Source organism: Anopheles coustani, chromosome 3 (genome assembly GCF_943734705.1).
Source record: "Anopheles coustani chromosome 3, idAnoCousDA_361_x.2, whole genome shotgun sequence".
NCBI classification, from domain to species: Eukaryota; Metazoa; Arthropoda; class Insecta; order Diptera; family Culicidae; genus Anopheles; species Anopheles coustani.
This window is the reverse complement of record NC_071288.1, coordinates 5,062,879-5,085,438: the sequence shown is the minus strand read 5'-3', so window position 1 is coordinate 5,085,438 and position 22,560 is coordinate 5,062,879. Positions and strand designations below refer to the sequence as shown.

The window sequence follows — 22,560 nt, the reverse complement described above, 5'->3', positions numbered from 1 at the left end:
AGCACGTAATCTGCGAGGCACAATTTAACGACCCCTGTGATAAATAATTGGAAGGTGGTTATAAGGGTGGGTTGAAAGTGTGGCAAAGAAACAAGATTGCATTAATCCAGACGAATACCGTTGTTAAAAGAATCGTTAATTCGATCTACTGCGATAGCAAGCGAGTAGAGTTGAAAAACCTGATAGCCAAAATCGCGATCGTGATCGTGTACAAAATGTTCTTCATTTGATTCCAACACAAATTCTTCTGAGCTCCATTTCAACGCTACATGTCATCAAGTACTTGATCTACACAGACTTGAGTCTACAACTGTAAACGTAAAACGAACTCTTACTACGGCCTACTAATTTGTTTTGTTTTGTGTCTTTCCTTGGAATATCTTCGGTTCACAATTGAAAGAGAACGGACAATTGAATTGACGGATCTTAACGGGTTACTATGGCGAAGAAACTTCATCAGTTGCCGCTGCAGTCGCTGCCGGCCTCCGGCACACGATCAAGCCCTTCTCCCACAGGCTACGGATGAACTCGAGCCGATCTTCGACTGGTAGGCTGGCCACGGGAATGTACCGCGGGTACATCTTGATTAGCAGCTCCACCCCGAGCGCCGTTTCGTGGTCGAGCTCGAGAAAATTCGCCTCGTACTGGTGGTACTCGCGCGAATTGTCCGTGTGGTAGTAGATACGCAGCTTGTCCTCCTCGCTCACCAGCCGCAGGATGTTGCGACGCAGCAGCCGCACCGACGACTGCTCCTCGATCGGCCGCACGCACTCCACCGTTCCGTCCGGACGGAACTCGTAGTTTCCTGCGCCGTAAACCGTGTCGTTCCACTCGGTGTAGTCGACCAGCGGTGGCAGGGCATCGTGCTGGAAACGCTTGGCCAGCTGATCGACGGCCGCATCAATCGCCGTATCGGAGAACAGCTTGTCGAACATGGCCCGAATGCGCACGATCAGTCGACGTCGCTCGGTGGTCACCTCGTCCGAGTGAACGATACCGAAGTGGTGATGCAGATCGAGCGGTAATCCTTCGCGCAGCTGCTGGTTCTCCTCGGCGGCGCTGGCCAGCGCCAGCGGGAGCATCTGCTCGAATAGGTCCGCCCAGCAGTTGCGCTGGTACACGCTTAGCGTCACGTGCAGCGAGTGAGCGCCCGGAACGGTGGCCGCCTGGTGGATGCAGCCACGCGGAAAGTACAGCAAATCGCCCGCCTCAAGCACCACGTCCAGCAGTGGCGTAGCCAGTTCCTCCTCGCTCAGGTTTTCCGACGATACGCGCGCCAACGTTTCTTGCGGCTGGCGGGCCGGGTACAAGCGCCATCGCTTGCGACCCTCAACCTGTAGTACGAACGCCTCGATGTCGTCGTAGTGTGGCGCGAAGCCCTGACTGTTTGGTGGCGTTAGGTAGAAGTTGGCCCCGGTCATGCAGTGGAAGTACTCCTGCAGCTTCACGTTCAGCTCGTAGATCGAGCGCAGGTAGGTCTGCGGGTTGAGCATGCGCACGCTGCAGCCTTCGCCGTAGAAGTGCCACATGTCGGGCGGGAGGACGCGCCCATCCGGGTTGTGCGTCTCGCGCTGCCCGCCCACGTACGACGTGATGTCGATGTTCTTCGTGTACTCGACGTTGTTGGTGCGCAGCATCTCGTCGATCATGGCGCGCGACAGCAGGCCGGCGTAGTATTGCCGGTCGTTGCGCTGAACCAGCAGCGGCTTCCGCTCCCAGTAGCTACCCATGAACTCCTCTACAGTGATCGGTCCGATGAGCCAGCCGAACGTATGCCGGCCGATCGTCACACTGTCTAGCTCATTTGGCATTCCCGCCGGCAGGACCGGTGTCGAGGCGGCTGGCCGTTGCAGCTTGCCTTGGGGTGTTTTTGGCTCCTGCTTAATTTTGATGGGCGTGAAATTGCTCGTTGGCGGAGGCAACACATACTCTCCTCCTGCTTGCGCAGCACCGTTCGAGGCCGGTGTGGCCGGTTTTGAGGCGTTCGCTTTGGAGCGGTTTCGCTTAGTAGGAGGTTTCTTAGCGTCCGTTGCACCATTCTGCTGCTGCCTCTGCCCTTTGGTACCACCGCTTTGCTCGCCCTTTGGTTGCGCCTTGGGAGTCGTCTGTTGTTTGGCCTTCTTTTTCTTTGCTATCGCGGCCGCTGAGGTGGCCTGCGGTTGTGACGTCTTCGTTGGATACAGTTTGATCTGAAAGCGCACCTGCTTGGCGGGTTTCTTCTGCTTCTTTCCACCATCGCTAACACCACTTCCGGCGGGAGAAGTAACCACCATGTCCGTAGCGTTGGTGGTATGTTTATTCTTTTGTTTCTTCTTGGCAGGCTGATCGGTTTTGCCATCTTCTTCTGTACCCAGTTTTTCATTCATTTCCTCCATGATCTTCGGGGGGGAAAAGAATGGCAAATCGAACGTTTTATAAACGTGAAAATACAAAAAAAGACGCCCAAAACGGTCACTAACTCACCTCGTTGATCATTTGCGCTTTCATTTTCGTAGAGGCTGGTGTGGGCGTTCCAGGCGGCTGACCAGCGACCGGGGATGAGGCCGGCTTTTTTCTCTTCTGCGGCGGTTTTTTACTGCTCGCGCCTTCCATGCCTTCGACGGCGGCGGACTCGGCCACAACGACCGGCACCACGGTTTCCATCGCCCTGCAGGACCGATCACAAATTTACACGATAATAGCACGAACCCCAACACGCGCTTTCACGCAATGTTTACTATGATGTTGCTCGTGCGCCCTCTCCCGCCGCCCTTCCCAAACATCCGTCAAACGGTGAGCGCCGTTTTTTGTTATGACTTTTCCGTTACACGTCCCAGTGACAACGCGTGGAGAAGGGGCCCGCTTAGTAGCGATAAAATCCAAACGAGTTAGAAATATTCTGGCTGGTAATTGTAGTAATGGTTTTACACAACCTAGGCAATGTTATAATTTTCAAACTCATAAATCACCAGCACCAATATGGTAGAATTAGCAACTGAAGATTCATCCGGTTCGATCTGAGGGCTGTCAAAATACTCCATATTATGCAACCTTCTACATGTAGATTGTTTTGCAGCAACATTGGTACATTTCGGCAACTAAAAGAACGTAACCGGATCCGGTGGTCTCGTTTTAGCTGATAATTTTACGTTATTTTCCACCTTATGGTGCGTAACTAGAGTGCAATGTTTCTCACTAATATTCTACTGAAGAAAGCAAAGAGCAAGTAAGCCTAAGACCATGTTTTTCTATCATGTAGCCTAAGACACATGGTGTCCGTAACTTCATGACTGTTTTCATGTACTATTCCTTTCGTGTTCGTTGTGCAGGAACATCCTTGTTCTCATGGAAAGTGCGGTCAGCGGCCATCAGTTTACGACCATACGGGAACGGCTTGCCGATAAGCTGGAGCTGCAACGGTTCGACCCATACAGTAGGTTTTACGGTGCTTTTACACTTTTGGGTTCCATTGTAATTCAGTATCCCCTTTCCAAACCATTTCTAGTTCAAAGGATGTCTCTCTATCGGGAACGGAAGCGAATTCGAAGCTTAAACTGATTGCCAGCAGAAGGAAAGCGTAGCATTTCATTCGTAGAATGTACTGTAAATGAGTAGAATAAGTTCACTACACGTGGAATAAACCTATGTCTTGCACACCCTTTAAACTCTCATAGGGCTCACGCCAGAAACAAACACATTGTTGCTGAATTCAACAAAAGATCACATATTATGTCTTATGCTCTATCGATTCAGAGAAAAATGTGATACCAATATCAAACATAAGAAATTGTCAACATGGATACCATAGACATGCATGTATCCATGGATACGTTACAGTGGAAACTTACCACACGTGGTGTTAGAATATCTCGAAAAACACCCAGTAGCTTGCCAATATATTGCTTGACTAAATGTAAATTACATATGTTTAGTTTGATTCTTGTATATCTTACTTCGTTCAATGCTTTCGGATGGTTAACGTATACGTAAAGAAAACATCCCACATTACATAGTACATTTGTTTTTCATTTGAATTCATCATCATTGTTGCATTCCCTAAGGAGAATTGTTGATAACGGAACGGTGATTTGAACAATGCTATAATCATTTCACTCGCATCGGGCTTCCTTGGTCAGCCAAGTTGCCATCATGCCGACCGACCGATACCGTATTTCCTTAGTTCGTGTGCCCAAGCTCTTGCATGTTTCTTCGTTTCTCTATAAAATCAACTACGAGTTTGGCTACGTGCTCAAACAGTGGGCTGGATGGGTTTTTAATTTAAAAAACAAACTGAACTGGTACAAACTGGTCCGAGAGCGAAAGAGAGAACACACACACCGAAAGTATTCGTCCTTTCTACTAACGCTATAGTTATTAATTGTATTATTATATAACAGTATCGTTTCACTAGTTTATGGTTGATAGTTATTTATTATGCTCTTGTCTGTATTCATTGTTTTATTCATATATTATTGACGACTGGAAACGAGCGGCGTCCAAAAGAAGAAAAAGGCTGGCGAATACACTCCACAGCTGACCGATTTGACCGGGGCCATTGGGCCAAGAAAAAGGGGTCCCTCGCCTTCCGGTACTCGGAACCGGGCGAAGAGAAGCACTTCTTGTTTCCATTTAATAGATAATCTCCTTCTTCTCGGGATGTATGTCCCGTGTGTCCCATGTTCACTGCTCCTGTCTCTCTTCAGAGGGACACATAGTTAGGAATGATATTTTTGTATGTGCGTGCCTTTCCCTTCTCTCCTGCTCTGCTGGTGTTTCCTTAACGTCCCATATTACACCACCGACGTCGAGGGTTTTGGAGGCCGACAATTGTGTCCCGCTTCCGGTGGCGCTTATGATAGTAACCTGCTTAAAACATAAACGACTAGAGTGTTTCTTTTTTTTATCTGTCAACGCTGGATTTTGAATAGCTGTATGTCCCGGGACCTCACTGCGCACCACTGCAGCAAGAGTTAACGGAAAAAAATGTTTCACAACAAATCTAGGCAAGTGCAATATGATGTGGTTGAATAAAAAGGGACCTTCCTTTCATCCTTTCGCAACCCCCCTTTTTCGTCTGCCGATTTTCGATAGCGCCCAGGAAGGAAGGAACGAGAGGAATGATCAAGAAGGACACTGAGACGACGAGATCAACCTCCCAGATCCAGTTCCGTGGCATTGGAGAGGAATTCCGGTTCGGTTGTCTCGAAATAGGCACTAATATGACTCTCATTCGCATTGCGTTCGTTTGCGCACACAGGATTGCACGTTCATTCGTTAGATTTGGGTGTACGTGTTTTAAATGTTGCTAATTTGCTTACGAACATTGAAAAGTGCTAGTTATATAGCATTCAACGCCGGAAAGGTTGAAACACGCACGTTTAACGGATTTCTAAACAACAGAGTAAGTTAATCAGGTCTCACCATGGCAATGGACGCATATAGAAAGAGTGCTTGGATTCGAAACAATCTCTAGGAAAAGTTTCTTCCCTTTGCAATAACTAAATCAGCAGACATTTCCTCCATGATTCGTTTTTTTTCAGCGGGCGCGCGATTCTGTCGAAAAGACAAGAGAACTCAACTTTTTACTACTTAATAATTTTGATTAGAACATAATACAAGTATTGTTTGACAAGTTAACAGCGTGTTTCATACCTTCATACTGCTACTTTGGGTGTAATTTGGTATCAATTGCCTCATCTTTGTTCCGTGGCTCTTACTAAAAGGTAACTGGTCAATGATTTTCAATCGGTTTCCTAATGTTTCTTGCTTTTTTCACATGCAACAAGTTCACTGGTCCTTCTAACAAATGAAAATCAATCAATCAAAGAGATTGTACAATTTGGATATCTGTTTCTGTTTCATTCGCGTTGTTTTCGAGCGATGTTTGATTTCTTTTCCTTTTTATTGTTTATTGGATTTCTCTAGGATTGATTTTATCAAGTGCATGGCCTGTCCTTGGTATAGAATAAAATTGCTAGCGACAATCAATTTGTCCTTTCACAAAATCGGAAACTCAAGCGAATGGTATAGAAGGAACGATTCCTCTAGAAAATGTTCATTCTCAATTGACTTTTTTTCGATAATGCCCGATCGCAAATAAATTAAACTGATCTACTAACACTAAAGAGCTACAGCCAATCAAAGTGTTTTTAGACATATTCTCATTAACAAAGTAATTTAGCAAACAGCAAAAAGAACTATAACATTCAGGCAAATGGAAAACATGTGACTATAAAAAAGGCAAGAAAATGTGTTCTCGCTGATCGCTATAATTGTTCTTTCGCTTTGGTTTTCTCTTCCTTAGACCTCTTAGATTATGTGTATATGTTTGTATGGATTTTAAGTTTACATATGTATGTGATTTGGACAAATGCATTGCACATCGCTATTGTTCACCCACGTGGCGCGTGGACAGTTTTCCCTGCTGCGATAGGACCTTTCAGCCATGAACAACCATGAACGAAGGTAACTGTTGGGTTGCCGGTATCGGTATTATCGGTTCATAAACTGTATAGGGTGGATACTGGACGTAAATACACTCTCCTTGATGCCTTCCTTCCCGGTAGTTACAACAATCCGGTACGATAACTAGTTGGTTCTTTAACATAAACTAAATAAAAACAAAATAGCTAGCTGGAGATCCGTGGCGGCTTGCCACGACGCACAACATCACAAACGATTCTTTAGGTCCTTCAGGTCCACAACCCCGCCGAAACTCTCAAGCCGTTATCCTTATTTCTGTATGACCACCGTTCAGCCTTCGATCTACGATCCAGGATATGATTGGAGGATTGAGATCCGGACGTTCCGGTCGGTTTAGGCGAAAAACTCGTACTTCGATGCCAGCTTGTATTCCTCTTCGTCCACTTTGTACATTTCGATGAGCTGCGTTTTATGGAGAGGAAAAGAAAAGATTTTAATTTTGATTGTTCCTTTCCGTTCGATCGGTTTGGGCGGATGATAGTGGTTAGTAAAGCAGCTTATTTTCCCGGTTGCTAGGATAGAACTCGATTTTTGTGGTGGCGGCTTTTTCCACATTTCAGCTAGTATGGTAGTTGGTCACTTTTTCCGACTGGAGTATCGAATTAAACCGTCTTAAGAGCCCCCCAGGGAGCAGACAAACTAATTATTAAAGGTTAAATACAAAAGAATCTATTTTGAAACATAGAGAAGATGTTTAAACGTTTCAGGAGGATTGGAAATAAACAGTTTAAAATATATATTGATATAAGCGTGATTTCCTACCGTTGATACTGTGCGTATGCAAATCCATAAAACATGGCCATATTACTTAAAAGAAGATGCTGAACAAGCAGTATGACATTATAGAAAGAGACAAACTTGTTTATCCTTTAAAAAATTAAAACAACAAAGTGAGTCGAAGCAAGAATGAAAGAAAGCGATTAGTAGAGAGTAGAAACAACAAAAGTACAACATAAAAATAGAAAAATATAGCTTACATTGACTAAATAATACTTTTTTGCATTCAGCACGAATCAGAAAGCGTCCACTAAAGGCGCGCTGCTTTATGCATTTTCCTTTGGAGCGGCATCAATGCGAAGGTGGGTTCTCAGGAGCAAATGCAGGGACAGTCGGCCCTCTGTTTGGCGTTCTCTCGTTTCGCCTCTTCGATGGTGTTCAGTCGGAGCAGATGCTGCGCCGATGGCGGAGGAATGGTTGACACGCTCCGGAACGCAGCAACGGGTGGTGCCGGGGCTGGGGCTGCCTTGTTGTTCGATCCCGCGACGGCGTTCGGGCCGGTGAGTGATGCCGTGCTTGCCGACGACTTGGCCATCAGCTGCTCGGCATCAATACTAGCGCTACTATCACTACCTATAAGCCTACTTCCGTTTTCCGACAGCTGATGTGGAAAGTTTGTGCGGTTTTGTGCGTGAGTTTTTTTTGGTAACGCATTCGACAAAAAAAAAATCGATTGAAATGGTACAAAAGAAAAAAACAAAATTAACGATGCTCGTTTTTTTGAAACTGTATCAATGGAATCACAAACACATAGAAAAATATATGTAAACGAAAAAGGCAACAAGCCACAAAACAGGCAAAGTAGTAACAACAAATATGGGAAATAAAATTAGACTAATGCAAAGTAATACTAAAATGAGTAAATTACAACTAATAAAACATAAAAAGAAGAGGAACCGAAAAGCACAAAACAAAACAAACAAACTTATGAATAAATACAACGTACGAGGGAACGTTTCGAATTGGAAGCTAATGGGGCAAACATCTGCTCTCACTATTTGGGTCCTGGAAAATTCGAACTACACATGCACTACACAGGCGCAGCCTACTACGCAACTACTATCACTCTGTCTATAATGCCTACTCGATGACTCGAATGCAAACGAATCTGGTAACCACTGAAACGTTATACCACGGAACAGAAATTCACTTTTCCGCGCCACGGCAGCGAGCGGCACGGGTCACGGTTGGTTTTGATTTTGGTGAAAACGTTATTATTGCGCTTTTTGAAAGGAAGATGAAAGAGGATGGACGTGGAAACACGAGGAGCATACAACAGCACGATTTACATAGCGAAGATCCGAGGGGGGGTGGATTGGCCGGCAAAAGATGGTGAAGGAATTTGTTTCAACACGAACTGAACAGAACGAACGATGCGCTATACAACGGTTTCGATCGTCACGATCTCCCGGCCAGCGCCACCAACCACCAAACCACCCATCAGACCGTTGGGGGACTGGGATACCTTTTGCACATCGTTCGCCAGCTCCTCCAGCTGCTTGTCGTGGGTGACCTTTAGCTTTTCCTTCTCCCGGTTCTGCTTGATGGTGGCAGTCTGGAAAAGGAAGAAATGGCCCGTGAGATTCACCGTTGGGTCTTTCAAAGCACAGACGTGTAGTGTGTACTGTGCAAAGTTACCTTTTTCTCGTCCATGAACCGCTTGATATTGTTTTGCTTTTTCTCGCGCAACCGTCGATCCTTCTCGCCCTTGGTCTTGAGTGTTTTGTCGTTCGCCACCTCCTTCGAAGTCTCGACCGAGATCTTCGCCTGGCGGCTGTTTAGCTCTTTGATTTCGCGCTCGTGCTTCGCCTCGAGCTGCTTCATTTGGGCGGCCTGTGTCGTCTCCATCAGCTTGCGAAGGATGTCCTGCTGGTCGGCGAGCTGCTGCTTGAGTAGGTCCCATTCCTCCTTCTTGTGCCGCTCGGCCATCTCCGTCCACTGGGCGTTCTGCTCCTGGATCAGCTTGCGCACGGCCGGATCCGCCTTGATCTCCTCCTTGCTCTTGCCTTTGATCAGCCGCTCGATCGCAGCGTTCTGTTGCTTCTGCACGCCCGCCCGCTCCTTCGCGTGCTTCTTCTTGACCGCGTCGAGTTCCTTCTGCTGCTTCTTGGCCGTCTTCTGGAAGCCCTTCTCCTGGCGCAGCGAGTCGACCGTGATCGGATCGAACACGAGCGGCGGCTCCGTTACCTTCTGCTCGTCGCGCTTCGCCTGATCGTCCTTGTCCTTCTTGCCCGTCTCCTCGATGCCCATCGCCTTCATGTTGTCGGAGCGCTCCTTGGCTGCGCCCATGAACGCTCGCGGATCGGATAGCGCGTCCATAAAGTCCTCGAACCCGTCCGGCACGTAGATCTTTAGCTCGATGTTACAGAACAGCATCGGCAGCGACATCGGGAAGTTGGCCTCGGTACGCAGCGAAATGTGCCGGTAGCCGCCTTGCAACCCATCCAGCGGCAGGATACGCTGTCCTAGCAGCTTACCGTTCTCGTCGTACACGCCGAATCGCAGCACGGCCAGATCGGGCAGCACCACCTTACGGAACAGGAATGGTTCCTCGTTGTACACCGGATTGAGACCGTTCGCCGGCACCATACGCGTCCGGAACTCCTTGCGCACCGTATCCGACGGCAGTCCGTACATGTCCACCTCGACGTACGTGCCCACCTTCTTGTCGGACAAGAACTGGCCGGCGATGACCTGCACGGCACAGGAAGCCGCAATCACCCCATCGACCGGTGCGTCCGCGAACGGATCGAAGCTACGGTCCGCGCGTCGCATGAAGTCCGGCTTCAGCAGATACCCGCAGTTCCCGTTGTACTCGAACTTGCCCTGGTTCAGCTGCATCGGCAGATCGGACGTCTGGAAGTTGAGCGACACCATCTGGCAGCCGGCGTTCCAGAACACCTGCGGCATGTAGTTGGACGAGTCGGCCCGCGTGCCCTTCGGGTAGATGCGCGACATCTGGCGCTTGTTGTAGTTCACGAACTCGATCGCCTGCGACTTCAGCAGGTTCATGCCGGTCGTCTCGGCGAACGACGACATGTTGTGGTGCACGTTCTTCTTCTCCGCGTAGTCGAACGACTGGAACTTGACCGGCTGCGCGTAGTTCACCATCGACGACAGCCACGGGTGCACGTTGGTCGTCGAGCCGGTGTACTGGATTGGTGGGGCCTCTGGATCGCCCCCGTCCTGCGAGGCAGCTGCCGCCGCCACCGGAGCCACCGCGGCCGCCGTCGGAGCGCCCCCCGCCGCCGCCAGCTCTTCGATCTTCTTCACATCGACCGCACTGGCGTCCTCCTTGTCCTCGTCCTCGATCACGAACTCGCCCTGCAGGAACAGCTCCAGCTCCTTCTTCTCCACCTCCGTCTTCAGCCGTTTGTTCTTGATGAGAATCTTGCGCTTGAGTAACGAGGGCGGCGGTAGCGGTGCGCCCGGCTCGAGCGGGTAGTCCGGCAACTGCTCCTTCAGCAGCAGATCGCCCAGAATCTCGTCGCAGTACTTGGCCAGCTTGTACTGCTGCGACTTGCAGCAGTGGTTCTCGAACGACAGGATCACCGGGTAGTCCGAGGTAACGAAGGCCGTGTCGCGCAGCGCGTAGATCACGTCCTTGAACAGGATGTCCGTGCACATCGCCATACCGTGCGTGATGATCGGCTCCTCGTCCTCACCCTTGCCGTCCCAGCAGTCCAGCTCGACGCACCGACATCCGGCCAGCAGCGTCTGGCGGTACATCTCCACCGAGCTCTTGCCACCGAACTGCCGCCCGGACAGGTACGTGTTGTGGGACGAGTTGATGTAGTAATGCGACAGCGGCTGGTCCATGTCCATATAGATGTCGAGCCGATCGAGAAACACCGGCGCATTCTCGTCCGACATCAGGTACCGAATGAGTCCATCTTTGGTGAGTGTTTCTATATTGAGGGTTTGGAGGATAAAAACATGAGTCATGAGGGTTCACTGCCACTTCCAGAAAAAAAGACCCAGCACATACTTGCTTCACGCGCCTCATCGTTCTGCTCGTACATGTTGATGATTTCCAGTGCTCGCTTCTCGTCGTACAGCGGGTAGAGGATTTCGTTCAGGCGCGGATCGCGCTGCTTCTCGTTCAGGAAGTTAATAAATTGGTCCAGGTTGATCGAATTCGCCTTTCCCTGCGTTCTGTTTCGGGCGGGGGGTCGGGAAAAGGGGTAGATAAATACACAGTTCTTTACGCCAAAACTCCCTAGCTCTACTCACATCGAGCGGAACAGCTCTTCGATGTCGTTGCGGGGACAGATTTTGTGGTACAGCTCGTAGAACTTTTCGAACGTAAAGTCAGCCTTCTCGATCGAGTCGTTCTTACCGCTCGGCAGCCCCAGGTCGGCCAGGATCTGATAGATAAGCTTTTCCGTTTTTCCTACGGAAGATACGGAGAATCGTTTTGAGAGCACTGCACTTGAGGTGGACGATTTCAACAACGATGCTTACCGGAAGCGAATGTACGGGCGACCACTTTGACCGGAACTTTTCCCCGCGGATCGACTAGAAATCCGAGCCGCATCCAACTGGAGGATCGAGGTGAATGTGTTGTAAAAGAAAAGAGATGTAGGTGAGCGAGTTTATATTTCCTGTTTACAGTAGGATGTTTCAATAAGGTGAAATCAAGCAAGAAACAACTTTAAAACTTACTAACTATTAATTATTACTGTTAACAAACACTAACATAAGCATCAAATGATAATCATGCATGAAAATAAGAAGTAGTTAGTACCAGGATAAAAAAATTAAAAAGAGGAATCAAAATGTTACAGGAATTTTGAAGCCTGAATAATCAATAGACTGAGAATAAAGTGGCAATGAAAGCGAGAACATAGATTGAGCGAATAGCAAATTATAACTTCTTGATTTCAAATCAAAGAATCTAAGTATAACAATAAATAAAATGCGTACAGAAAATCTCGGAACAGGAACATGGTTGCTACTTATAAATAACTTATATTTTTTACACCAACTTTTATGATGAAACGCATCAATTTAATCGTAAGGATCAATCTAATAAATATTATGTAACGTTACACGTTGACAATCTCGTGTTGGAACCGTCCCGGGTGGGCGATATGTTTGTTCAATGTCCGCCGGCAACACTCGACACCCGCCGATAATAATACACATCTCCGGGGGCCGGGTGTTGGCACAATGTTGGCCGCCCAATCGCTATGATAGCCTCCTACCACCCTCCTCACCCCATCCTTAGCCTACGACACTGTCGTCGATGTTGCGCCTGCAATCAACGCTTGTACAACACAATGGGTTGAATTAGGGCGTGCTCGGTGTTTGGCCACTCCGGCCCGACGGTCAGTCAGCTGCAGCCACTTTGCATCGTGTAGAAGGGTAGTTTCGGGATAATCGGGTCGTGCTTCCCGGCCCGAGTGAAACGCCTTTTTGTGCTCCACTTGAGGTGCTCTGACCTTGTGGAGCAGTTTGTGCCGGGGTAATGGTATGGTTCGCTTTCTCGTTTTATTAGTAGATAATTTATGGTTCATCTTTATTGTATGCCTTTGGTTCCATCCGGTGGATGAATATTTCAATGCAGGGATTAGGTTCTTCATTACAGTCACGTGTTTGGTTACTCCAGTAGATGTAATATTAACCTCCTTATTTATTGATCACCATGTCTAAGCTGCAACGATCTTATACAAACTACACACTTTCTAATTGATTCTACTGGAGTTAACGTGCCTGTTCGTAAGAAAACGATTTAATCGAGTGACAATTGAAATCTCCGTTCGTTAAGCACGCGTTCGATTGCCTTCGATCAATTCACACCTGACACAATATGTGCACACAGCTCGGCTCAGGTTCGTGCCACGTGTGGAGGTGAGAACAAACAAAAAATTATCATACATAAATATTGCAAGAAACAACCACCGTGTGTTCGCACCATGAGATGTAAGCGGGGCGCGGTTTAATTGAGTAGTCAAACAGGGCATAATAGTTATATTAGCCCCAGGGAATGTTCAACAAGTTCTTGCGTGTCCAGATAAATGATAATCCGAACGATTCTGAGTCGTATTTACATCAGTAAATCACTAGCACGAGAACGATGATTAATAAATAAAAGTATCGCAGAAGATAAGGTTGTCGTGGTGAGCTGTTCTGGAGAAAGCAACGGCAACAACGTCAAGTGCATAACGCCGGCTCATGCCGTCGATGGAGGCGCATGGTGGACGGTGGTATCGGAAGCGCATTTAACGTAACGCTGCTCGCAAACAAGACGCGTCTAAATTGCTTAAGTGCGCCATATCAAACGTGGTGCAGCGGCACACATTCGCGTTCTGCTGGTCCCCCGGGACGAGTAATTTAATTCGATTCCCACCCAGCGGGCCGCCTTCCCCTCCCCCTTCGCGCCCCCACACGGTCGGTGCAGTCCGTGAAAGAAGGTGCAAATTCAATTAAGTCCATCCGCACCGATTCCGTCCGTCCGTCCGTCCGTCCGTGCGATGCGCTGTGGTCAGGATGCCGCCACGATCCGGGCCCGGGTCGAGATGAAATGGATATATTTGTGGCTTTGCGAGTTCGAGGTTTCGATGGGGTTCCACTCCCATTCCCTCCCGTACTTGAAAGTCAATTTACGCAATATGCATGATTGCCTCCAAACCCTGGATGGAGCTTCGATGGGGGTTTCTTCTGCGATGCATCCGTACCACTCGAGAGATTCAGCTAAATATGTGCCAGCAGTGCCTAAATGGACTAGTATAGCCTGTTTTTGCTGTGCAATACAACTGACAACGGAAGATACGGGATGATGAACGATGCGATGAGCGATATTCTAATGAACAAAAGCGAGTCTTTTAAAGGTACGAAACGAGTTTATCGAAGTCAAATCTACAAAAAAGTTACTTTCTGGCATACCTCGGTAACAAAGTTCTAAACATAACGTCGAACGAATAAACTAGTGTCTACTACTCAACGGGGATTTAAGTAAACATCAGATAAATATGTCTCATGTACTTTCCGGTCATTGGAACTTACTGCTTCATCAAGTTCGTCCTTGGGCAAACATTGTTCATTTTACTGTTGTGTGTGATGTCACGAAGTCCTTGTTGCCAAAGCTACAACCGAGGGTAACAGAAGCATAAAAATAAACAATGGAAATAGAGGAAACTATATGAACCATGAAAAGATACACGAAATCGAACTAAATTAAAATAAGGTTGTGTACATTTGCTCGAACCAAAAGTCCATACGTCACAGAACATCGGCCGAAGTCCCCTGTTTCTCGGTGCAATGGCGGCACGGAGAGTGTGTTATTTTCCGACTTTCCGAGAAATTGTGCAATTACAACATGAACCCCCGGGTTCGGGTTCATTTACTGCCGCCTTCGTCGGCGTGCGATTCGGGTGGCCTTATCTTCCGCTCGCACGCCACATTTAGGTCAAGGCCTGTGGGAAATGAAGTGAATTACGGGACGACGACGACGGGCTGGAGCGACGTTCTCCGGGGGGTGCTGTGCTGCCAAAATAACTTCCCCGGGAAGGCGAAACGAAGGAGTGAACGACACCGAGACCAGCATCAGGCAACTGACGCATCCTTCCTTTCCTACCGGGGGAGGAGGATGGTAAATTCAACCAGACGATGACCTTACGCTGGCTAGAAGTATCCTTTTGCAGTTGAAAAGGAAATTATGTCGCAAACTTAATTACGACTGCGTTTGCTGGGTGGTTATTTTTCCTCATGGTTCAACAACATGCAAGATATGCTATAATTAATTGAGGTCTTTCTGAGTTGTTCGAAATAGAAGGTATTTATAAAGTGCAACCGAGGTGTTTACATGTTTTTGAACTTTTCTGAGCTATTTTGCAAAAAAAAAAAAATCAAAGCAATCCTTGGTGAATGCCAAGATCAATAGGGCACAGATAAGCCAAGATTTATAGGGCACAGTCCTTTACTGAGAATGTGCTCAAATGAACATCGTGGAGGCAAAGGTTTTGATTATTTTTCGTTTTCGTGTACATTGTGTTGTGTTGTCACTGTTATATTCACAAGGGTTGCGTCAAGATAGAGCCGGCAGATAGTAGATTTATCGTGATCCACCGATCGATTGCTTTACTATTGTTTGCCGCCGATTATCAGAAACCAAACATTTGCATAGTTCTGCTTCCTGCTCCGCTGTGTATTGGAAGTCGTCGCGCAAAAACAAGCGTTTGAAAACGGGCCATTAAAAAAGTATGGCGCGTATTGGACGGCACGGTTGCGTACAATTTAATTTACAACACACTCCTTCCGGCAACCCGATAGTGGACGGTCTCCGTATACGGCATTGTTTTTCGTGCCTTGCAAGAGTTTCCCAGCACGTCGCCGACGATGGGAGTGGCGGCAGATGTAGTTGAATTTTTCCCATTAAAAACCGGCACCGGCGAGTGTTGTGTGACAGATGACACACAAGCGAAAAAGAACTGCTACGGACGGATTATCGAATAATTTATTGAACACTCCCGGCAACTCTCCATTGCCATAGCCATTGTTTCAATTAAGTTCCATAAGGTCCGTCCCTCCCCGCCACAACCCGGGAGTGTGGGAAATGGGGATCGTAAATACTTCCCGTGGTCCGTGTTTATGGCGAACTAGTGGAAAATTACCACCGGGGTAAAGTGTTCTTCCCCGTGCGGCACTATTTCTCGGGCGGATTTAAGTAATAAGCAAAAAAGTAGATGCGGCGCCGCACCAACGTCGGGGCGGTTCAGTTTTCCGAACTATGATTGACGCAATAAATCTTGAAAAGTGTTTTAAAACCCACTGCGTTTATCCCAGTTGCAGTTGCAATTAACGATTAAATGTGTTTTTCCTTTTATGTGTTCCCCGAGCGGAACTGCAACAAATGGATTAAGTGGGGTGTAAAGTCGAAGGAAAAGTATGTTAATCGCGGAAATGAGCTGGAGCGTTTACAACCCGGATTAGTATAGTTTTACTAGATGTGACAGAAAAAAGGCATTAGTGTGTTGGAATCGAAGCACCGTTGGATAGGAAAAACCGAATGAAAAAAGCATGCACAAAAGCATATCCCATGCACCATTGAAAATAACAAACAAATTGAAAACATGCAGAGCAAAAGAGTGGGAGAGAGAGAAAGTAGAGGAATAACGTCATCAAGACACAGGAACTTACTGCTTCTTGAGGGCGGTCATGGGGCAGAAATTGTTGGCCTTGCCGTTGTGGGTGATTTTCCGCAAACCGTCAACCCAGATCTGTGAAGCGGGAGAGAGTTGAAGAATAAGTGGAAGTCGCGGACGGTTTCAAAACGGAGCCAACATATTGACGTGAAATAGCAGGTCCACGTTTGACCCACGCGGCTGACTCATGGGCTCGGGAACTGTGACAAGGAACGCAAACTCAATTTAAATTTTCCCGGCCTGCCACGGCTCGTTTTGTAATGGGAAAACTTCCCCCCGAGGGCGACGCTTTACATGGGCTAATTAAATAGAAAAGCAGGTCTCGTCGTGCCGCACAACTTCCACTAGGCCGCACTAAGAACAAATAATTGGTTGGAAATAGTTTGTCCAACCCGTTTTGTCGCCAACATTGACAATCGTCTATAGAGCGTGGTGTGACAACGAAACTTTAATGAGTTTGAAATTCTTCCCGAAAATATGCTGTCGCAGGAGGCTTTTGCTCATCCACCTGTCAACCATTGCGCTCGAACAATTCATTCGGGACGGGGGTGTGAACTCACATACGGAAGACGAACGGGAAAAGTTTTCCCGCCTGCCAAGACCGAGGAATAATATCGTATTTTCATTGCGTTTGGAGGAAACTTTGGAGCACACTATGAAGTTTCCAACACTCCCAAAATTCGTTGTAATATTCTTGTCTGCAGCCGTTGATGACAGTTGAACGGATCGCGACATCATGTTCCGTGGGTTTCTAAAACGCCTTCAACGTCTACGTCGCAATCGTTTCCTGGAGTCGATGTCGGGACCGAAGATTGATCCGGAATTCCGGATGAATGGTTGCGCCCTCCCGTCCTCGCACCTTTCCTTCCTTCGGTCGTTATTATCGCCCGCGGGCTGGATAAAGCCGACCCCAGAGCAGAGGTTAGGTTGGAAGCCAAAGGTCACAACAACAGGGAGGGGCCCGGCCGATTACGGTCGTCGAGACGATCGGTGCGGAACGAGTTGGCCCTAGGGTCGACCACCGGAAGGCTTGGGGGCGTTCGGTTGACTGCGCAAATTATCTGCCAGTGGGTATTAATAACAGCGAGCGCCGCACGTATGATGGCAGAACGATGATGCTGATGATGATGATGATGATGGCGGCAACAAACGGGCGATGGTGGCGATGGGGCGCAATATAATATATAACAATGTTATCACTCGGAAGGCATCCTCCGCCAACACGCAGGACGGTAGCCCCCCTCCCCCCGTCGTTGGTGTTGAGCGGGAAAACCGGAAGGGGCCACAGGGTTTTCCTTCGCTTACTTTCCCTTCCGAGTGTTCGGGGCAGAGTTTCGTTACCGTAGCCGTATGTCTTGGAGTTCCGAGTTTGGTATGAAGTTCCTAGCTGTTTGCCTTCGGGCGGCGGGAAAGGTAATATTGTCGGAGTATTTAACCCCCGATGTTTGCTCTGCACATGGGTAGTGGCCAGTGCACGCTTTCCTTCCGTTGGGTCCACGAAGGTTGGTTCCAAGTCCAGGGAATTGTTATCCCCATCACGGGAGGTACAACGTGTTATAGTTCGCTTCCTTCGTCCACCATCGGTCCTGCCCCTCCCGTTGAGGTTGTTGTTCACTAATGAGCGAAACTGGAAAGTGAAGTGAACTTAATTCCCGACTCTTGGGCACGCCGGGTCCTCTCTTTCGGTGTCGCAAATTGCGTTTAATGATGGCGCACAACATTCAATCAGGTGACGCGCCGGTTGGCGCCTCGTATGTGTTGTTGCGCCACTCAATTATGGGGCTCGATCGATTTCCACCCCCGGTTTCTCATCGTAAGACGAGCCGATAATTGCACAGAGCTTGCTCCCGGGGTCCGTGGTCCCGTTTGCAACAAGTGTCCGGCAACAGGTTGGCTCCTCCTGTTGGCTTGCTGTCAAATCGGACGATCCTAACCTCCACAATTCGTCGCAGCGGGTGATTGTAGGTTTCGTCTAGCGTCTAGGCCTAAATGCAGCACCATCCAGAAAATCCCGCAGTTTCCTCTTCCAATTCCACGTGGGGAGGGTTTCCCTTGCTTTGGTGCAGCTGAAAAAGGAAACCCGGATGGTCCGGTTCGGTTCGGTTAGGGTCGACTTACCTTCGCCGTGGCCGCATCCGGACAGACGACATGCTGGTAGTTGATGTTGATGTAGTCCGTGCCCGAGCAGATGGTGAGTGATTTTTCCTCCACATTTTCACCATGCTTGTTGCACAGTTGATTGTACAGCTTCATGTCCTGTTGGAATGGTGGAGGAGGTGAAGAAACGGAAAGCTATTAGAATGTTTGGCACTGAAGGAACGGTCCGTTTCGGACACCCGGTAGCAGACAGCTCGGGACACTCTCTGGACAACATGTTGCTCACATCGTGGGGGGGTGTTTCTTATGACGTACGTTTTCAATCAACAACTGTGAGCTGTTGTATTTAAAATAAACGCTTTGAAATGAGTACACAAGATTACTCAATTTCGTGATACCAAAGGGCGTAATTGTTTTATATCACTGAAAATTTATACTACCATCAAAATTACACATTCTTTAGAACTTGCTTGAAGAGACATCATTTAAATTCATCTCATTCAGCATACAGAAAGAAAGCATCCACTGAAAACATATGAAAGGTGAAAGCAAGTAGCACTTCGGTAGCGTTGTAGTTTCACTGAAGTACAGTTTCAGCACGCTTCAAACGACATGTAAAGCGTTTTGGATGGCACTTCCGTGTTGTTTCGAGGGTTTACTTCTCCGCCCCGTGTGTGGGCCCCGGGGGTGGAGCCGGAAAAAACACCCCTCGGTTACATCAAAGAGGTGCGCGAAGGTGCACATAAATGGTAGAAGCTGCAGAAAAGCACATCTCGAGTAGCGGCACCGTACAAAAGCTCCGGTAGAGGTGGCTCCACACGAATTAAAAAAGGAAAGAAAAGGAGAGTTAGGTTACCCGCCGGGGGAAAATCCGTCCTAGAGCCGCAGTTGTTTATTTACAGTAGCTTTCTGCAATTTGGTGACGATGACTTACGCTCGATCGGATATGCTTGAGTTGTTAGTTAAAGCAGGAAGGATTCATTTCCACAGTTAAACTAACTAAATTGCCTTATGTGCTATGTTGAAATATGAAATCGTCTAAGAACTGGTTAAATCAATGTAAATTTAAATTATATTTCGATTCAAAACGATTTCCAAGTTGCTAGGCAAACAGTAAAACATGGTATGCAACGAAAGGAATATCGAATTTAGTAAAATAAAGTACATGTTAGATTGCCTCTTTGTTCATTTACTTTCTGAATTCGTTGAACGGGTTTGAAGATGGAAGGATTGTTTACAATAATTTGACTTCATTAATTGCCTTTTGTGTTATGTTTTCATGTTAAATTGGTTAAAAACTGCCCAAATAAATATAACAATGTAATCATTCTGATCGAACACTATTCGTAATCGTTCTACAAATAATTTTAAACTGGCAGATATTCTCGGCTTCCAATCCTCTTTAACGACGATGCAATTTAATTCATGTGATTTGGTCCATCGCTGGCAAAAAAAAGAGATACATACATTTGCATCAGATGAAGTGACGAACATGACTGTTTACCGTTCTAGCCATTTTGCTTTCTCATCGAACTGTTTTGCTTTATGTTTTCATCCATCCGAGGGATGGAACATCAATCTTCGTATTGCTACCGTTTAGGGTGCATTTAAAAATAAATATCGACAATACAAAAAAAAAGAACCAGCGGGAAAACAGACACAGATCGTTCGCAAATCGAACCCAGACCACCGTCATCGCATCGATTGTGGATTCGAATTGACGAACGGCTTTTAGCCCGCTGCAAAGAGAGTTCGCTTCGAAAAGCGGTTGCAATTAATACTTCCTCTCCATTCATGTCAAGTGGTTTCATTGCAGGAAAATTTAACCGAAGCAGGCCGCGGCCAGTCCCCGACACGCGGCAAATGGACCGAGGCACGTGTTTGACGTGCTTAATCCGATCTGGAGAGCGGGCCGCTTAATGGCGCGCGCCGTGGAACTAAATTAAAATATGTACGACGAGGCCCGGGCGCGGTAATGAGTTGATTTTACTCAACGTCAATTAAAATTCATATTGTTTGGCGCGGGAAAGCGTTCGGGGCCCGGGTTGAAGAGCAACGGGATATATAATACAATTATGTTACAGTTTATAGGATTACTTTGGCGCGAGATGCAAACATTGGCGGACAACAACAACTAAGCGAAGCAGGACGTTCAATCGGAGCGTTGTGAATATTTTTAACCACCATTCTACCGGATTTCCTCATCCTACGCTCTGGCGCTCCAAAAAGGATGCAGTGTATAGGTCAGTTAATTTCTTCCCTCCGCCTCACACTTCGGCCCAGAAGCATCCCACGTCAATAAGACGTCGACGACAGAACACTCACCTTTGGCATTCCGCCCGCTCTGATATCGCTGACTTGGCATAATTCAATAACGTCACCTTCCTGCGGGGGCGTGATGGGAAAAGAAAAAGAAAAAGAGAGGAAGTTGAGTTGAAGAACGAGAAACTTGACGGCCCGGGGCCACGTGCACCAGGGCACGTGGGCACGTGGAGCTCGTGGCGAAAACTGGCGAAAAAGGAAAAGCGAAGTGAAAATGGCAAATGGCAGGAAAAGGGGAACCTGGAACTTACCCGGCCCTCGCTTTTCCAGTAGATGAAGAACCCGTACTCGTCCACCTTGAACGTGCAGTTCGGCTCGAGCTCGTTGTTGTCCTTCTCCTCCGTCCACCGGTCGAACACGCATCCTGTCAGCAGCGGCTCCGGCACCGAAATTTGCCAGTTGAACTCGAACTTCTTCGTCATCGTGCGGCGGGCGGGCGGGCGGTTGGGTTCAGAACGGAAATGCACACACTCCTACACAGCCCGCACAGGCGAGAGAGGACGGGAAACACTTTCCTTGCGTGGCCGCTCGCGGGAGGAGCTCCGATGGCGCTGCTCACGTTACGTTTGTTTATCTGCAAGCGTGCAAGTGGAAGGAAGAAGAAAGTAAGCATTTAGAGAAAGCATTACCCGGAAGTGGCGGGGGAAATCTTGAGTGAGAGTGAAAACCGGGAAAACAACAGACTAATGGAAGAGAATGGGAGGACAATTTTCTGCCCGAAGAAAGCAACGAAAGGAGTAAACAGCAGAAGTATAATTTAATTTCGCCACTATCCTTCGAGCTCGCGCGGTTGATGAAAATAGTTCCACAATTGTCCCCGTCGCATCCGAGAGTTGGAAAAACGTGATGCTTTGTAGATGTAACGAAAGAGTGATGGTGGAGTGGAGAGGCAAAACGAACGAAACGAAAAAAAGGCATGTAACAACCTGCTCGACGAGCGAGCGAACACGCGACTTTATGCGTCCCCCCCCATCATGGGGTGGTACGTACGTATATGCCACCCGCCGTGGTGGTGCCGCCCTTGAGTTTCCCTCCTCCCTGCCCCACCATCCCCTACCATTCTCCTCCACCCGCCCCGTCCTTGCCTTCAGCACGATGGCAGTAATTAAATAAATCAAACAACATTTATTAAATTAAGTGTTACTACGACAGCCGTCGTGCCATTCGCGGCACATGCCATTCGATTAGTGGTGACATGCACATGCACCACCACCACCACCTCTCACAGCTTTTCCCACCCCACTTGGGAGCATTACCGATCGTGAGTCTCGTGCATCGCGCGCCTCGGATGCAGAGACCGGGTTTGGTTTTTTTTTGTTTTTTGCCAAGGTGCCATCGGGTTCGGTTCCCTTAACGGGCGCGCTTGACTGGAATGACACCAAAGTGTCTGACTTTTGGCCGTGGCAGCAAAGCAAGAGATAAATACAACTTCACCAGCTAATGAGATGACCGATAAATTGCTTAGAGACTTCGGTTAAGTAAGAGTGGTTTGCATCTTCATTCTGTAGCGCTCTGCAAAATGGCGAAGCGAAGACGAACCGGCCCAGCCGTTTCGGTGTCCTTCCAAACCAGATGGTCACCCCGTTATGACGTTAGAGTCGCCGTCGTCGAGTGATGCCTTAAGTGCGTTGAATGGTTTCGCTTTGGACACAGACACACACACACGCACCATGTAGGCGTGCGATTGTAAGTAATCAAAGCAAATTATCCCCCGCGACTCTGAGGGGGGAAAGGGCTGGCGTGTGTGCGAGTGTGG

General features: G+C 47.9%; 3 protein-coding genes across 3 annotated transcripts in view; 1 reads left to right on the top strand and 2 right to left on the bottom strand.

Annotated features, from left to right (window-relative positions):
* Window positions 1-339: 339 nt before the first annotated feature.
* Window positions 340-2,741, bottom strand: LOC131259468 (bifunctional lysine-specific demethylase and histidyl-hydroxylase NO66). The gene is made up of 2 exons (XM_058260967.1): window positions 2,464-2,741; window positions 340-2,378 (listed from the first exon to the last, which is right to left on the bottom strand). Exons 1-2 carry the CDS (start codon window positions 2,641-2,643, stop codon window positions 438-440), a joined length of 2,121 nt encoding a protein of 706 aa, XP_058116950.1. The 5' UTR covers window positions 2,644-2,741; the 3' UTR covers window positions 340-437.
* Window positions 2,742-3,164: 423 nt separating this feature from the next.
* LOC131259470 (large ribosomal subunit protein bL33m) lies at window positions 3,165-3,866 on the top strand. Its single transcript, XM_058260970.1, has 3 exons — window positions 3,165-3,205; window positions 3,309-3,412; window positions 3,485-3,866. Exons 1-3 carry the CDS (start codon window positions 3,165-3,167, stop codon window positions 3,535-3,537), a joined length of 198 nt encoding a protein of 65 aa, XP_058116953.1. The 3' UTR covers window positions 3,538-3,866.
* Window positions 3,867-3,994: 128 nt separating this feature from the next.
* LOC131259466 (1-phosphatidylinositol 4,5-bisphosphate phosphodiesterase) overlaps window positions 3,995-22,560 on the bottom strand; it is a 41,247-nt gene continuing 22,681 nt past the window's right edge. The window contains exons 3-13 of the mRNA XM_058260965.1: window positions 21,056-21,378; window positions 20,808-20,867; window positions 18,504-18,641; window positions 16,381-16,460; window positions 11,704-11,780; window positions 11,473-11,632; window positions 11,228-11,394; window positions 8,878-11,147; window positions 8,705-8,794; window positions 7,440-7,840; window positions 3,995-6,864 (exon numbers count right to left, since the gene is read on the bottom strand). Of these exons, the coding sequence (XP_058116948.1) occupies window positions 7,550-7,840; window positions 8,705-8,794; window positions 8,878-11,147; window positions 11,228-11,394; window positions 11,473-11,632; window positions 11,704-11,780; window positions 16,381-16,460; window positions 18,504-18,641; window positions 20,808-20,867; window positions 21,056-21,226 (3,504 nt within the window). The 5' untranslated portion in view covers window positions 21,227-21,378 and the 3' untranslated portion in view covers window positions 3,995-6,864; window positions 7,440-7,549. The remainder of the gene's footprint in view (window positions 6,865-7,439; window positions 7,841-8,704; window positions 8,795-8,877; window positions 11,148-11,227; window positions 11,395-11,472; window positions 11,633-11,703; window positions 11,781-16,380; window positions 16,461-18,503; window positions 18,642-20,807; window positions 20,868-21,055; window positions 21,379-22,560) is intronic.